Source organism: Macaca thibetana, chromosome 11 (genome assembly GCF_024542745.1).
Source record: "Macaca thibetana thibetana isolate TM-01 chromosome 11, ASM2454274v1, whole genome shotgun sequence".
NCBI classification, from domain to species: Eukaryota; Metazoa; Chordata; class Mammalia; order Primates; family Cercopithecidae; genus Macaca; species Macaca thibetana.
In genome coordinates, this window is record NC_065588.1 from 45,046,717 (window position 1) to 45,064,258 (window position 17,542).

Consider the following 17,542-nt stretch of genomic DNA (forward strand, 5'->3'; position numbering starts at 1 on the left):
CAACTCACAAGAACTGCAGACTCAGGTGAGAAGTTACATAAATACACTTTCGAGAAGAAAAAAGTGTGGATTATTTTATTTTTGTTTAATTTTGTTAACTCAATTCTATAGACCAATGGCATTAACTAGTCTCAAACCTAAACAAAGTCCAGAGCAATCACTCTTTCCACAAGAGCTACTGGTATGGCTTAAACAGAAAAACGAATGAAGACACTGCTATGCAAACATTATTAGGAAGAACTATTACTAAAAACAAACAAAAATCTCTCCTGCCACCCAAAAAATCTTTCTACAACATGATCAGAAGAAAACACACAATTTCATTTATTTATTTCATAAAGGACAAGCCGCACATTCATTGTAAGAGACTTAAATAATGTAGTCTCACCACAAATACATTATTTTTCTCCAATCGCTTACAAGTGTCAGACCTCTCAATTTATCATCACTCCCCAATCACTGGCTTCTAAAAGCAGGAGAGAGTTTTCCTTCTATTTTATTTTATATATTTTATTTACATCTTATTTTATTTTTAGAGTTTGGCTCTGTCACCAAGGCTAGAGTGTAATGGTGCCATCTCAGCTTACTGCAACCACTGCCTCCCAGGCTCAAGCAATCCTCCCACCTCAGCCTCCCGAGTAACTGGGACCACAGTCATGCACCACCATGCCCAGCTAATTTCTGTATTTTTGGTAGAGAAGGGGTTTTACCATGTTGCCCAAGCTGGTCTTGAACTCCTGGGCTCAAGCAATCCTCCCATCTCAGCCTCCCAATGCGCTGGGATTACAGGCATGAGCCACCATGTCCAGCCTTTTCCTTCTTTAATAAAGTCAAAAAAGGATGGAAGAAAACAAAAAAAGCCCTGTGTACATGTGCAGGATAAAGATCTGAAAGAATACATATCAAACAGTAATTGGCACTATCTTCCTAGGAGAAGAGGCCAACTTTAACTTTAAATGTTTCTTAAGTGTTTGAATTCTTTTATCATAAGCATAAGTAATTTTTATAATTTTCTTTAAGTTAAAAAAATAGACCAGGAGCAGTGGCTCACACCTGTAATCCCAGCACTTTGGGAGGCTGGGGCGGGAGAATCACCTGAGGTCGGGAGTTCAAGACCAGTCTGACCAACATGGAGAAACCCCGTCTCTACTAAAAATACAAAATTAGCCAGGCGTGGTAGCACATGCCTGTAATCCCAGCTACTAGGGAGGCTGAGGCAGGAGAATCGCTTGAATCTGCGAAGAAGAGGTTGTGGTGAGCCAAGATCACGCCACTGCACTCCAGCCTGGGCAACAAGAGCGAAACTCCCAACTCGGGGGAAAAAAAAAAAAAAAAGTTAAAAAAATAACTAGTAACACTACTAATTTAAGAATCCATAACAAAAATTTATAACAATACTTTTCAGCCAGGTGCAGTGGCTCACGCCTGTAATCCCAGCACTTGGGAGGCCAAAGGGGTGGATTACTTGAGCTCAGGACGTCGAGAACAGCCTGGGCAACATGGTGAAACCCCATCTCTACAAAAACTAGCTGGGCATGGTGGCACACACCTAGTCCCAGCCACTCAGGAAGCTGAGGTCGGCGGGATCACTGAGCCCGGGAGGTCGAGGCCACAATGAGCCATGATCACACTACTGGACGCCAGCCAGGGCAACAGAGCGAGACCTTGTCTCAAAAAAAAAAAAAAAAAAGAATATTTTTCATAACATTTATAGTGATGAAAAGCTAAAATTGTCTAGACTTCTTCATGGAGAATGGTTAAAACTACATACATTCACATATATGTCATCAAATACTAGCCAGACATTTTTAAAAAGTAGAGAATCCATCAGATGGGAAAATATTTGGGATATAGGAAGCAAACAAAAACAAAACCAGAGACAAAATACATGCACACATAGCTATTTATACAAAAGAAACCACAAATAACAGTGGTTCATTAGTATACCTGTGCTTCAGTTGTCTCTCTAACAGGGGGTCCATGGCCTGTTATGAACTAAGCCGCACAGCAGGAGTTGAGCGGCAGACGAGTGAGTGAAGCTTCATCTGTATTTACAGCCGCTTCCCATCATTCACATTGCCCAACCTGAGCTCCGCCTCTTGTCTGATCAGCCATGGCATTAGATTCTTATAGGAGTGCTTGAACCCTGTGGTGAACTGCCCACGCAAGGGATCTAATTTGCTGCTTTTTATGAGAATCTAATGCCTGATGATCTGTCACTGTCTCCCATCACCCCCAGGCGGGACCATCTAGTTGCAGGAAAGGAAGCTCAGGGTGGCCGGGGGCAGTGGCTCACGCCTGTAATTCCAGCACTTTGGGAGGCTGAGGCAGGCAGATCACAAGGTCAAGAGATCAAGACCATCCTGCCAACATGGTGAAACCCTGTCTCTACTAAAAATACAAAAATAAGCTAGGTGTGGTGGCGTGCACCTGTAGTCCCACCTACTCGGGAGGCTGAGGCAGCAGAATCACCTAAACCCGGGAGGCGGAGGTTGCAGTGAGCCGAGATCGCGCCACTGCACTCCAGCCTGGTGACAAAAGCGAGACTCCGTCTCAAAAAAAAAAAAGAGAGAGAGACGCTCAGGGCTCCCACTGATTCTACATTATGGTGAGTTATATAATTATTTCATTATGTATAACAATATAATAATAACAAATAAAATGAACAATAAATGTAATGTGCTTGAATCATCCCAAAACCATCTCCAATCCCACCCTCTCTCTGTCCATGTAAAAACTGTCTCCCATGAAACCAGTCCCGGGTGCCAAAAAACGTCTGGGACCATTGGTCTAGAATTTATCTGAGAAATACTTTCTTCTTCATTTTTCTGTATTTTCAAATTTTACTGCAACAAATACACAACTTTTGCCATAAAATTTATGTTTCGTTTTGTTTTTCAGACAGGGTCCTGGCACTGTTGCCTGCAGTGGTATGATCATGGCTCACTGCAGCCTCAACATCCCATGCTCAAGCAACCCTCCCACCTCAGTCTCCCAAGTAGCTGGGACTAAAGATGTGAGCCAGCATGTCCAGGTTTTTTTTTTTTTCTTTTTTTGTAAAAAGGATGTTTCACTTTGTTGCCAGAGCTGGTCTTGAACTGGACTCAAGCAATTGTCCTGCCTCAGCCTCCCAAAGTGTTGGGATTACAGGCATGAGCCACTACATCTGGCTTTTTTTTTTTTTTTTTCCATAGAGACAGGGTCTTGCTATGTTGTCCAGGCTGGTCTTGAACTTCTGGCCTAAAGTGATTCTCCCACCTTACCCTCCCAAAGTGCTAGGATTACAGGTGTGAGCCACCACCATACCCAGCCTGAATTTTTATTGTTAAGGAAAACACAAACACTAAAAGGTTCTTTTAATAACCCCAATCCAAACTTCAACAAATCAAAGTTATAAAATTAAGTTGCATCGAAATATATAAAGATCCTGGCATGCTTGGGAGTACGGTAAAAAAAAGAAAGAAAAAGATTAAGAAAAACAGATGGGTAATTAATCTCCTACCTCACTTCTAGTATCAGGAAGGGATTCCTGAGGATGGAGACAAGTATGTGCTACTTTGATGACATGTTCCAATTTTTTGGGCTGCTCCTCCACTTTAGCTGCTAGAAACAAGGCTGCTGGAGCCACAGACTGAATGAAGAGAAAATAAATCATATTTATTACCAATGTATTCATTTATAGATCAAGATAGATCCAAAGAGGAGCTAAGTCTCAAATCAAGTTATTTACTTGCCTCGACTTTGTCACCTCTTTACCCTTTCCCCCCAGCTTCTAGCATCTTCCCCTCTCCTACCCATTAATCCATGTCACTTCTAAACACCAATTATTTGACAAACTCTCATTAAAAGCTATCTATGGGAGAAGCTACTAGATGTAAACAGACAGTTTTCTATTTAAAATGAGATTCTTTATTAAGTTTGTATCAAATCACTCAATACGTCTTTTAAGGAGTAAACTGAAACGTCCAGAATACACAAATCCATATAGAGAAAAAGTTTAGTGGTTGCCAGGAGCTGGGGAGAGGGGAGTATAGGAATAACTGCTAATAGGTGAGGGCTGATGTAAATGTTCTGGAATTAGATTGTGTTGATAGTTGCACAATTTTGTGCATATACTAAAAACCAGTGAACTATATAATTTAAACAAATGAATTTAATTGTATGTGAATTGCATCTCAATTACTTATACATATCAAATCTTTCAAAAATACAAAGCATGGCATTATATGCAAGGCATTATTTATAAAAAGCATTAAGAGGGAAAAATTGAAGTCAATACACAAGTAGATAACAAACTTTATAAAAGATTAGAGCAATATGACATAAATGTAGCCTGGTGATCTTGGAAACTTCAGGAAGTAGAACTTTTCTTGAATATGAAGAATATTTCAATGAATCAAAGATGGTAATGTTAAGAGCTATAATTCACCAGGAGTCAAAGAAATACATAAATAATTTTACAGAATTTAAACATATATTTCATTTTACTGACTACAACTGATATTCTAATACTTATTTGTAACTCTGTCATCTATGCCATACTTTTCTAGAATAAGTTTTTCTCCACAAATTCAACTCATAGTAATCATTTCAGACAAGACCATAGGAGACAAAAATAATTTAAAACAAAATTTTTTTAGGCCAGGTACAGTGGTTCAAAGTTTATAATCTCAGCACTTTGGGAAGCAGAGGCGGGAGATCACTTGAGCCCAGAAGTCCGAGACCAGCCTGGGCAACACAGTGAGAGACTCCATCTCCAGACACACATTAAAAAGAATTGTTTTAAGTAAACATAGTGATTCATTTCCTTCACATTTGTTTCTGATGAATATGAAGCATACTACATATATATTCCTCAGACTTTAGGATAAACAAAACAGGATCAGAGAAAAATGGGTATGAACAAAGGTATTTTGATCGGGGAATAAAGCACATTTTCAACACTAAACTGAGTAGTTAAATAAATTAGATAATCGGATGTGGAACACAAATTTTTTTTTTTTTTTTTTTTTTTTTTGAGACAGCATCTCACTCTGTCACCCAACTGCAGTGCAGTGGTGTCATAATCACAGTTTCACTCAACCTGTGGAAGGCTGATATATTCCCATCTCAGCCTTTGAAGTAGCTGGGATCACAGGCACACGCTACCACACCCAGTTAATTTATTTTTATTTTTAATAGAGATGGGGTCGCCCTACATTGTCCAGGCTGCTCAAACTCCTGGGCTCAAGTGATTCTCCTGTCTCTGCCTCCCAAACTCCTAGGATTACAGGTGTGAGTCACCTCACCCAGCCAAGATTCTTAACAAGAGTGACACTAAAGATTTTGAAAAACAGTTTAAAAAATGTTTATGACAAATGTATGTAACTATTATGTACATATGATAATTAATAAAAATAAATTTTTAAAACAAAGTAATATTTAGAAGGAGTAATCTGGTGGTAGGTAGAACTAGGAGAAAAGGATGGGATACATTAAAAGTTAATTCAGGCTGCGTGTCGTGGCTCACGCCTGTAATCCCAGCATTTTGGGAGGCTGAGGCGGCGGATCACTTGAAGTCAGGAATTCAAGACCAGCCTGGCCAACATGGTGAAACCCCATCTCTACTAAAAACAAAAAATTAGCCAGGCATGGTGACACACACCACCACTAGGGAGTCTTCTAGTAGGGTAGTCCCACTTACTCAAGAATAACTGCCCGAACCCAGGAGGCAGGGGTTCAAGTGAGCCAATATCATGCCATTGTACACCAGCCTGGGCAACAGAGCAATACTGTCTCAAAAAATAAAATGAAAGTTAACTTAAATAATAATTTAGGCATTAGGACATAACGTTTAGAGTACTTTGGGAGGCCAAAGCAGGAGAATCACTTGAGCTCAAAGTTCGAGATCAGCCTGGGTAACACAGTGAGACCCTGTCTCTGTTTTTTAAAAATTATTTTAAAATATAGAAAAAATGATTCTAAAAAGTTTAGAGTAGGCCGGGCATGGCGGCTGATGCCTGTAATCCCAGCACTTTGGGAGGCCGAGGTGGGCAGATCACCTGAGGTCAGGAGTTCAAGAACAGGCTGGCCAACATGGTAAAAGCCCATCTCTACTAAAATTACAAAAATTAGCCAGGAGCGGTGGTGCACGCCTGTGGTCCCAGCTACTTGGGAGGCTGAGGCAGGAGAATAGCTTGAACCCAGGAGGCAGAGGTTGCAATGAGCCAAGATCATGCCATTGCACTCCAACCTGGGCCACACAGCAAGACTCTATCTCAAAAAAAAAAAAAAGTTTAGAGTAGACACTAGCAGTAGAAACAAAGGAAAAAAGAAACACAGGCATCACTTTGTAAAGCTAATAGAGCTGCACTAAATATATGTACATGTATTTGCACACAAAGAAAAAAATTCTAATGGGATATATTCTAAAATGTTAACAGGATTATCTCTTTATTTCCTGTCCTCTTCCAGTTTTATGATAATTTAAAAAGTATATATTTAGGCTGGGCTCAGTGGCTCACACCTGTAATCCCAGCACTTTAGGAGGCCAAGGCAGGCAGATCACGAGGTCAGGAGATCGAGACCATCCTTGCTAACATGGTGAAACCCTGTCTCTACTAAAAATACAAAAAATTAGCCGGGCGTGGTGGCGGGTGCCTGTAGTCCCAGCTAGTTGGGAGGCTGAGGCAGGAGAATGGCACGAACCCGGGAAGCAGAGCTTGCAGTGAGCCAAGGTCACACCACTACACTCCAGCCTGGGTGACAGAGCGAGACTCCATCTCAAAAAAAACAAAACAAAACAAAAGTATATATTTATAAGGAGAGGAAAAAAATGGTAACATTATAAAATTAGCAAGACTTTATAGGCTGGGAGCAGACTCTTGCCTGTAATCCTAGCACTTTGGGAGGCCGAGACAGGAGGATCCCTTGAGCTCAAGCCTAAGCAACATAGCAAGACCTCATCTCTACAAAAAATCAACAGGAAAATTCACTGGGCCTGGTGGCACTATAGTCCTGGTAAGGCAGGAGGATCACTTGAGCCCAGCAGATGGAGGCTGCAGTGAGATATGATTGCACCACTGCACTCCAGCCTGGCCTAGGTGACAGAGTAAAACCCTATCTTGGGGAGGGGGGACTATAACTAACTGAACAAAGGGGAAAAGGACAAGTCAAAGACTATACTAAGGTTTTAAGTCTACTAGGAACTAAAAGTTCCTAGTAGGCATAAACTAATAAAACCAAAATAAAACTAAACTCAATTATGGCACCACTGCACTCCTGGGCAACAGAGGAGACTCTGTCTCAAAAAAAAAAAGAAAAAGAAAAAAAAAAGAATTCAATAAATGTTTCTTAAAGTAATGAATATGTGTTGTTTGTTAGGGTGGAAAGAAAAGGACCCTCACCTATAGTGCTGGAAACAACGTATAATGTATAATCTTTCATAGGGCAAACTGACACTACAAAAATTTTTATATATACTTGGGGCACAGCAATTCCACCTATAGGAACTTATATTAAAATGCTTATATAAGTGCACTATATATATACACACAAGACTATCCCATGAAACATAACATACAATATAATAAACTAGAACAACCCAAATAGCTATCAACAAAGAGCTGCTTAAATAACCTACAGTAACTACACAGATACCATCTGGCAATTTAAAATAGTAAGAAATCCAAAAAATAATAATAATGAGAAATATGGAAAGATGTCCGATACACACTGTTACATGATAAAGGCAAGCTGTGCAACAGTAGCATAGCAAGATGTGATTTTTTAATAGAAATACATAAATGCTAGTTTATGTGCACAGAAAAATATCTGGGCCACTATATACAAAACCTTTATCAATGGTTATCTCTGGGTGGGATTACAGAGTAGTTTTCACTTTCCACATATATTTCTGTACTGTCTTAATTTTTACCATGGGAATTTATTATAATACTTTTGGGGTTTTTTTTTTTTTTTTTTTTTGAGATGGAGTCTCACTGTGTCGCCCAAGCTGGAGTGCAATGATGTGATCTCAGCTCACTGCAACCTTCACCACCCGGGTTCAAGCGATTCTCCTGCCTCAGCCTTCCGAGTGAGTAGCTGGGACTACAGGTGTATGCCACCATGCCCAGCTGATTTTTGCGTTTTTAATAGAGACAGGGTTTCACCATGTTGGCCAGGATGGTCTTGACTCCTGACCTCAAATGATCCACCCAACTCGGCCTCCCAAAGTGCTAGGATTACAGGCCTGAGTCACCGCACCCAGCCTATACCTTTGTAACAAGAAACACACACACACATATACACACACACACACACAAATGCCTGACAACTTGACAGGATATATAACATATCAATGCCACATTTATTATTAGACCACACTTAATGTATTAAGTCCTCTCACATTTAAATTTGGATTCATCACAGCTAAATTTAGAATTAACATGTTAAAAGATGATATTAAATCTAGAATCTGTTGATTCCAAAATGTGCCTAAAATCAATCCTCTAAAAAGGATCCACAACTTCATATTAATCAATGGATTCTGAAAAAGGTCATGACATTCAAAAGAATATCCCTATACTAGCCAGGTGCAGTGGCCCATGCCTGCAATCCTAGCACTTTGGGAGACTGAGGTGGGAGGACAGCTTGAGGCCAGGAATTTGAGACCAGACTGGGCAACAGAGCGAGATCTCCTGTCTCTAAAAAATAAATATATATAAAATGTTTGAGGCTGGGGGCAGTGGCTCAGGCCTATAATCCCAGCACTTTGGGAGGCCGAGACGGGAGGATCATGAGGTCAGGAGATCGAGACCATCCTGGCTAATATGGTGAAACCCTGTCTTTACTAAAAATACAAAAAATGAGTCAGGTGCAGTGGCAGGCGCCTGTAGTCCCAGCCACTCAGGAGGCTGAGGCAGGAGAATGGCGTGAACCCAGGGGGCAGAGCTTGCAGTGAGCCGAGATTGCGCCACTGCACTCCAGCCTGGGCAACAGAGTGAGACTCCGTCTCAAAAAAAAAAAAAAAAAATGTTTTAAAGAATCTCTCTATATTGGATAATTACCAGATCATCCATTCATTCAATAAGTTTACTGAAGTTGCTTTAGAGAATATACAAAAAAGGGAATTTCTGTCCTTGTTAAGCTTAACACATGTAATCCTAGCACTTTGGGAGGCTGAGGCAGGAGGATCACAAGGTCAGGATATCAAGACCATCCTGGCTAACATGGTGAAACCCCATCTCTACTAAAAATACAAAAAAAATTAGCCAGGCATGGTAGCAGGCGCCTGTAGTCCCAGCTATTCGGGAGGCTAAGGCAGGAGAATGACGTGAACCCGGGAGGTGGAGCTTGCAGTGAGCTGAGATCGGGCCACTGCACTCCAGCCTGGGGACAGAGCTAGACCCCGTCTCAAAAAAAAAAAAAAAAAAAAAAGAAATAAAAAGATACGGCCTGGCACAGTGGCTCATGGCTATAATTCCAGCACTTGGTAGCCGAGGCGGGTGGATTATGAGGTCAGGAATTCAAGACCACGCTGGCCAAGATGGTGAAACCCCGTCTCTACTAAAAATACAAAAATTAGCCGGGTGTGGGGGCGGGCGCCTGTAATCCCAGCTACTTGGGAGGCTGAGGCAGGAGAATTGCTTGAACCCAGGAGTCAGAAGTTGCAGTGAGCTGAGATCATGCCACTGCAATCCAGCCTGGGGGAAAGAGCAAGACTCCGGGTCTCAAAAAAAAAAAGATATAATTTAAAATACAAGGCTAGGCACAGTGGCTCACATCTGTAATCCCAGCACTCTGGGAGGATGAGGCGGGCGGATTACAAGGTCAGCAGTTTGAGACAAGCCTGGCCAACATAGCGAAACCCTGTCTACTAAAAATACAAAAATTAGCCAGGTGTGGTGGCGGGTATCTGTAGTCCTAGTTACTTAGGAGGTTGAGACAGGAGAATCGCTTGAACCTGGCAGGTGGAGGTTGCAGTGAGCTGAGATAACGCCACTGCACTCCAGCCTGGGTGACAGAGCAAGACTCTGTCTCAAAAATAAATAAATAAATAAATAAATAAATAAAAGATAAAAGCAGGGGAAAATATATATTAACCTATACATGAAGAGTGGACAAAATGATTTGAGATTTTCTTTTTTTGATTTGATATTTACTTCACCCCAGATTTCAAGTCTTTATCATAATAAAAGGGAAGTATAGAAAACTTTCAGAACTGGCAAAACAGCTAGGAATTTCCTCTTCAAATTTCACTTTGTAACTACTCACTACCTTCTACTCTGGTGTTATCAGATAGCCTCGTTAAATGCTAACAGGCTTCTCTCTCTCTTAATAAGAAGGGTATACTCCCTGCAATCAAAGCCAGAGCACGGCTCCAGGGCATAACTAGAGGTACAGGGGCTAAGGGCAGAAGAAGGCCAGCCAGGGTGGATCATTAGCAAAAATCTTAGTTCACAAATCCAAAAAGTTTCCTGTGCAGTTACTCCCAATACTTTTTCTGCCAGTTTCTTACATTTCAGGAGCTATGTCCAGCTTCATAGACTCTCTTTCTACAGCATTAAAAAAATTACAAAAAATCTGAAAACCCACCATTCTAAGGATATGAAATAAGCATCCTCAAAGGCATAACCTTTTTCTTTTTGAGACAGAGGTTTGCTCTTGTCGCCTAGGCTGGAGTGCAATAGCAATCTCGGCTCACCACAACCTCGGCCTCCCCAGTTCAAGTGATTGCCTCAGCCTCCTGAGTAGCTGGGATTACAGGCATGAGACACCATGTCTGGCTAATTTTTGTTTTAGCAGAGATGGGGTTTCTCCATGTTGCTCAGGCTGGTCTCAAACTCCCGACCTCAGGTGATCCGCCCGCCTCGGCCTCCCAAAGTTCTGGGATTATAGGTGTAAGCCACCGCACCCAGCAGGATAACTTTGTCTTAAAAAAAAAAGCGGCCGGGCGCGGTGGCTCATGCCTGTAATCCCAGCACTTTGGGAGGCCGAGACGGGCGGATCACGAGGTCAGGAGATCGAGACCATCCTGGCGAACACGGTGAAACCCTGTCTCTACTAAAAATACAAAAAAATTAGCTGGGCGTAATGGCGGGCGCCTGTAGTCCCAGCTACTTAGGAGGCTGAGGCAGGAGAATGGCGTGAACCCGGGAGGCGGGGCTTGCAGTGAGATGAGATCGCACCACTGCACTCCAGCCTGGGTGACTGAGCAAGACTCTGTCTCAAAAAAAAAAAAAAGGAGTGAAATATTTGACTCACAAATCCATATAAACTATATAGCCGGTACGGTGGCTCACACCTGGAATCCCAACACTTTGGGAGGCCGAGGCAGGCAGATCACCTGAGGTCAGGAGTTGAAAACCAGCCTGACCAACATGGTGAAACCTTGTCTCTATTAAAAATACAAAAATTAGCCAGGTGTGGTGGCACATGCCTGTAATCCCAGCTACTTGGGAGGCTGAGGAAAGAGGACTGCTTGAATCTGCAAGGCGGATGTTACAATGAGCTGAGATCATGCCATTGCACTCCATCCTGGTCAACAAGAGCGAAACTCCATCTCAAAAAAAAAAAAAAATCAATGCATATGAAGTACTCAAGTTTATCCCTATTACCCTAGCATTCTATTAAGTAAATATAGTCGTTCCTAAAACTGGGATATCACTATGCATTCACTTCCAAGTCATTTATAATAATGTTAAATAGGACCATTTCAAATAGCAACAATGAAAAGATCACTATTTATAATTCCGTACAAAAAAATACAATTTCTTTATTAGTATTATTTTATTCTTCATGTTTTTTTAAAAATTTTTTTTTCCTTTTTCTTTTTTTTGTAAAAACGGGGTCTTACCATGTTGCCCAGGCTGGTCTCAAACTCCTGGGCTCAATCAATCCTCCCACTTGGACCTCCCAAAGTGCTGTGATTATACATAAGAATGAGACACCACGCATAACCTATTTTTCATGTTCTTAAAAGTCATTTTCCCAGTTATTATTACATAATGTACCTTCCCCTCCAACTGCTGACTGGAATTTTATCAAAGGCTTTTGGAAAATCTAAGTAACTTACATTTACTTCTTTTGCTGTGACCATATTTTATAAACTACTTCAAAATTAACACCACAAATGGCGGCTTATGCCTGTAATCCCAACATTTTAGAAGGTGGAGGCGGAAGGATCCCTTGAGCCCTGGAGTTTGAGACCAGGCTGGGCAACATAGGGAGACCCTATCTCCACAAAAAAATTTTTTTAATTGCCAGGGATGGTGGCAGGCCTGTGGTCCCAGTCACTTGGGAGGCTAAGGCAGGAGGACTGCTTGAGACCAGAAGGTTAAGGCTGCAATGAACTATAATCAAACCACTGCACTCCACCATGGACAACAGGGCAAGACCCTGCCTGTCTCCCTGCCCCAGCAAGAAAAATAAAGCTATACCTAAATTACACATGATTTCCCCTTTAATGTTACTCCTCCAATCTCAAAATGTTGACTTTAGATGTCTGATAATCTGTTTTTGGGAGTTTTTTTGGGGACAGGGTCTCACTCTGATGCCCAGGCTGGAGTGCAGTGACTCGATCTTGGCTCACTGCATCCTCAACTCCCTGAGTTCAAGCAATCCTCTTGCCAGCCTCTGGAGTAGCTGAGACCACAGATGCATACCACCACACCCAGCTACTTGGTTTTTGTTTTTGTTTTGATATTTTGTAGAAATTAGGTCTCATTATGTTGCCCAGGCTGGTTTTGAACTCCTGGGCTCAAGTGATCCTCCCATCTCCGTCTCTCAAAGTGTGGGATTACAGTTGTGAGCCACTGCACCCGGCCTAATCTACTTTAGAGAATTGACATGGATGTACTATAAATCCACTAGACAAGCAGACACTTAACAGGAAAAATGAAAAGCTGGATTCAGAACAGCAACACAGCGCATAATGAAACTGATCAACCCTAAATTCTAAAGTTCAAGTCACAGTTCAGTAGCAAAGACCAACCACAAATGGAATAGGTAGTTGGAATCAATCACAAAAGGATTACACCATAAAAAAAAAAAAAAAATTATACTTACATTTCCAGGAAACTGTGTAAAGGACTGAATCATGTAGAATCGATGCATGTATACTATAGCAGTGTTGATAGTCAATTGAGAGCTGAAGAGTTCAAGTTAAGATCCAAAAACAGGCAGGTATAATTCTGGAAAAGATAACCTCTATCTCCCTCCCAAAAGGATGAAATGGCCAAGCAAGTAGATGCTACTAAATGAAAATCATACTTATCTCTCCAAATCAAAGAATATGTCTGTTTTCTTTCACCAAATTACTAATCACCAACTGACACTTATTACAATGGCTTACACATAACAAATATTTAATATAAATGTACTGAATGAATAAACAAACATATCAGGATGCATGGATCTAGACAGAGTTTTAAAAAAACTATATAAGGCTGCCGGGTGCGGTGGCTCACTCCTGTAATCTCAACACTTTGGGAAGCCGAAGGGGGTGCAGATCACCTGAGGTCAGGAGTTCGAGACCAGCCTGACCAAAACGGAGAAACCCCGTCTCTACTAAAACTAGAAAATTAGCTGGGCATGGTGGGGCATGCCTGTAATCCCAGCTACTCGGGAAGTTGAGGCAGGAGAATCGCTTGAAACGGGAGGCGGAGGTTGCGGAGAGCCAAGATCACGCCATTGCACTCCAGCCTGGGCAACAAGAACAAAACTCCATCTCCAAAAAAAAAAAAAAACCAATTTATAAGGCCTGGCTGGGCACGGTGGTTCACACCTGTAATCCCAGGACTTTGGGTAGAGGCAGAGGCAGGTGGATCACCTGAGGTCAGGAGTTTGAGACCAGTTTGGGCAACATGGCGAAACCCCTCCTTGACTAAAAACACAAAAATTAGCCAGGCATGGTGGCAGATATCTATAATCTAATATGATTTACAGCGCCCACCCTGATCTGGCCCATAGGTATGTCTCCACTACCTCTCTCACCTGCTAAACTCCATCAACTAAATTACTTTCTTTTTTTTTTTTTCAGACAGAGTCTCGTTCTGTCACCCAGGCTGAGTGCAGTGGCACAACCTCAGCTCGCTGAAACCTTCACCTCCTGGGATCAAGCAATTCTCCTGCCTCAGCCTCCCAAGTAGCTGGGACTACCGGCTGGGCCACCACGCCTGGCTAATTTTTGTATTTTTAGTAGAGATGGGGTTTCACCTTGTTGGCCAGGCTGGTGTCGAACTCCTGACCTCAAGTGATCCGCCCGCCTCAGTCTCCCAAAGTGCTGGGATTACAGGCATGAGCCACCACACCCGGCCTAAATTATTTTCAGTTCCACTTCTCTCTGGCAACCAAGCCTTCTCATGTGGTGATCCACGGGACAGGAAACATCTGAAATGATCTGATAATTCATTAACTGAAGAAGAAGAAAAAACTTGTAAATGCCTTACTTCTAAAAACTTCAGCAGACAATATGGGGTAGAGAGATGATGCAGTCCCAAATTACAACAGCCTTTTTTTGAGGGGGCAGAGTCTCGCTCTGTCGCCCAGGCTGGAGTGCACTGGTACCATCTTGGCTCACTGAAACCTCTGCCTCCCAAATTCGAGCGATTCTCCTGCCTCAGCTTCCCCAGTAGCTGAGATTATAGGCACTCGCCACCAAACATGGCTAATTTTTGTATTTTTAGTAGGGACGGGGTTTCACCATTTTGGCCAGGCTGGTCTTGAACTCCTGGCCTCAAGTGATCGACCTGCCTGGGCCTCCCAAAGTGCTGGTATTACAGGTGAGAGCCACCGCGCCTGGCTGACAACCTTAATGACAACACACATACAAAAAGGAAAGCGTTTTAAGGATACACTGAAATAGAATTTCGAACAAAAAGATTTACTCCGTACTGATAGGATGCTTAGGAAACACATCTGGACATCAGCAGGAAACAAACTGGCGATAAAAAAGACACCCATTTTGAGATGCACACACCCTTAAGATACAAACATTACTGTCAGCCACACATTTAAATAGAAGCTGCACCCAAGAAAATTTTCACACACAGAGTGTAAAGAACTTTAAAACTATACAAGTTTTCTCCACCACAAAATAAGTGTATTTCCTGACAAACAAAAATATGTGGGAGAGGATACCTCATTTTTTTTTTAATTTTTTTTTCTGAGACGGAGTTTCACTATTGTTGCCCAAGCTGGAGTGTAGTGGCGCGATCTCGGCTCACTGCAACCTCCGCCTCCTGGGTTCAAGCGATTCTCCTGCCTCAGCCTCCTGACTAGCTGGGATTACAGCTGCCTGCCACTAAGCCGGGGTAATTTTTTGTATTTTTAGTAGACAGGGGTTTAATTATGTTGGCCAGGCTGGTCTCGAACTCCTGACCTCAGGTGATCCACCCGCCTCGGCCTCCCAGAAGTGCAGAGATTACAGGTGTGAGCCACCGCACCCGGCCGTTACCTCATTTTTGAAATAGAAAGAAAATGAAATACACACCACCACTCTAAGTAACTTAAGGACCCAGTATTTTGTAAACGATTTAAAACATTAGATTCGTGGGTAACCCCTACAAACGTAAACTAACATCTTTCCTCTGAAATTCTATAAAACAGCAGCTACTAATTGAGCATCTTAATGCAAAGCATTGTGATGGACACAGAATCAAACACAAGAGGTATCATCCCATTTTATAGACAAGACGACCAAGAATTTGACAGGTCACTTAAACAGCTAGCAGATGAGGAATGGATTTTGGACCAAGGCTGAGGCATTAATTCTAGACCACCCTTTATAAGACTTTCAGGTACTGAATTTCTCGAAATTTACACACTAGGTTTCGGAAGCAGCCCTCAACAGAGAAACCTCTGCCAGACCCAAACCCCTAGGGCACAGCGGAAAATGAGAAACTTAACGTCACCAGAGCCGATCAGAACACAATGAAGAGAGAGTTGGAAGGGCTGGTTAAAACACGAAGCCGGGAAGGATACGAATGCCCAGCAAGGTTGGTGGCACGGGTGAGCGAGCGGGAAATCAACTCCGCCTCGCTTCCCTAGCGCGAACTGAGTTTCAGCCCGCCCCATCGTGGGCTCTCCCAACTAGACATCCAGCTTCTGCCCACCTTCTTCCCCACTTTCGTCCCCCACCAGAGCCTGAGACCTAGACGCCAGAGCATGGCGGGACCAACTCAAAGGCCGAAGGCCTAGGCCGCAAGGATACACGTTAAGACGCTGCCCCATGTCCTGGAGCAGATTGGCCGCCTGCTGGCGATAAGAAAGTTCTTTATCTGGGTCCACACCAAATCGACGGGATGGGCTATTTTCCAGCTGTTCTCGAGTGAAATACCACCGTTTGTTGTTGTTCTTCCTGTCTCCCTCCATAATGCTTCAACCAGAAGGCAGCGGCGGAGGCTGCAAACACTTCCCAGCGTCACCTAAGAGGCGACCCACATCCGCTGTGCGGGGGCAACTGCGACTTGACGAACTTCCGCTAAGCGTCGACCGCCGGGTTGTGACTCTCTTCCGTAAAGAAAGCAAAAGTCAAAGGACCTACTTCCGGAATGCACCTCGCGACACCCCGTAGCCGAGTTAACAGCCAATATGCGACGAGAAAAAAACCTTGAGGCGAGGACGCAGGCGCGTCACGTGACCCTTGGGAGGTGGCGTGGGCTTAGAAGTTCTCGCTTAAAAACCATGAATCTTCCCGCGAGAACCGGATTGAGCGTTGGCGCCCGGGGTTAGGTTGTGAGGTCGCAATTGTAGTGGTATGAGGCGCCCGCCCACGCGCCGCTTGGTGGTTCTTAGGAGAACTTAGTTTGTGACTGCAGTGGTGATATAAAATGGGGCAGATGGACCGCGCGCGGTGGTTCACGTCGGTAATCTCAGCACTTTGGGAGCCGGAAGCAGGCGGATCACGAGGTCAGGAGTTCGAGACCAGCCTGGTCAATATGGCGAAACCCCGGTCTCTACTAAAAATACAAAATTAGCCGGTCGTGGTGGCGTGCGCCTGTAGTCCCAGCTACTCGGGAAGCTGAGGCAGGAGAATCGCTTGAACCCGGGAGACGGAGGTCGCAGTGAGCCGAGATCGCGCCACTGCACCCCAGCCTCCAGCCTGGGTGACAAAGCGAGACTCCGTCTAAAAAATAAATAAAATAAAAATGGGGCAGATGAACTTGAAAGAGAAAGTAGGTGAGGCTGTCAGAAACTGAAAAACAGAATCAAATGGTGGGGCTCTTTCGTATATGGGAACATAAAGCAACTAGAAGGCTGTTACATTGTTGGTAGCAATGTAAAATACGACAACCCATTTGGAGAGGTCGCTTTAATGTGTAGCCAAATTCATGAAAACATTCTCACGTTTCGCCGCAGTGATCCAACTTAAAGGAATAAAATGAAATTAATAACATTAAGAGCTTACATGTCCCATGCACAATACTGACTTAAATATACTGTTTCATTTATTCAGCGGAACTCTCAAGAGGTAATTTTTAAGTACGTTTGCTAATGGGTGAACTAATACTGCCCCTTGAGTGTGAAAAGCCTCCACCACTACCCCTCACTTGCAGAGATT

At 43.0% G+C, this 17,542-nt stretch overlaps 1 protein-coding gene across 2 annotated transcripts in view; it reads right to left on the reverse strand.

Moving 5' to 3' along the window:
* CCNT1 (cyclin T1) overlaps nt 1–16,732 on the reverse strand; it is a 34,381-nt gene extending 17,649 nt beyond the window's left edge. For both annotated transcript variants that reach the window (XR_007717471.1, XM_050746885.1), the window contains exons 1-3: nt 16,193–16,732; nt 13,048–13,129; nt 3,503–3,631 (exon numbers count right to left, since the gene is read on the reverse strand). Coding sequence is in view for 1 of the 2 variants with exons in the window: in XM_050746885.1 (XP_050602842.1) it covers nt 3,503–3,631; nt 13,048–13,129; nt 16,193–16,353 (372 nt within the window). In the remaining variant the exon portion in view is untranslated. The remainder of the gene's footprint in view (nt 1–3,502; nt 3,632–13,047; nt 13,130–16,192) is intronic.
* Nucleotides 16,733–17,542: the final 810 nt, after the last annotated feature.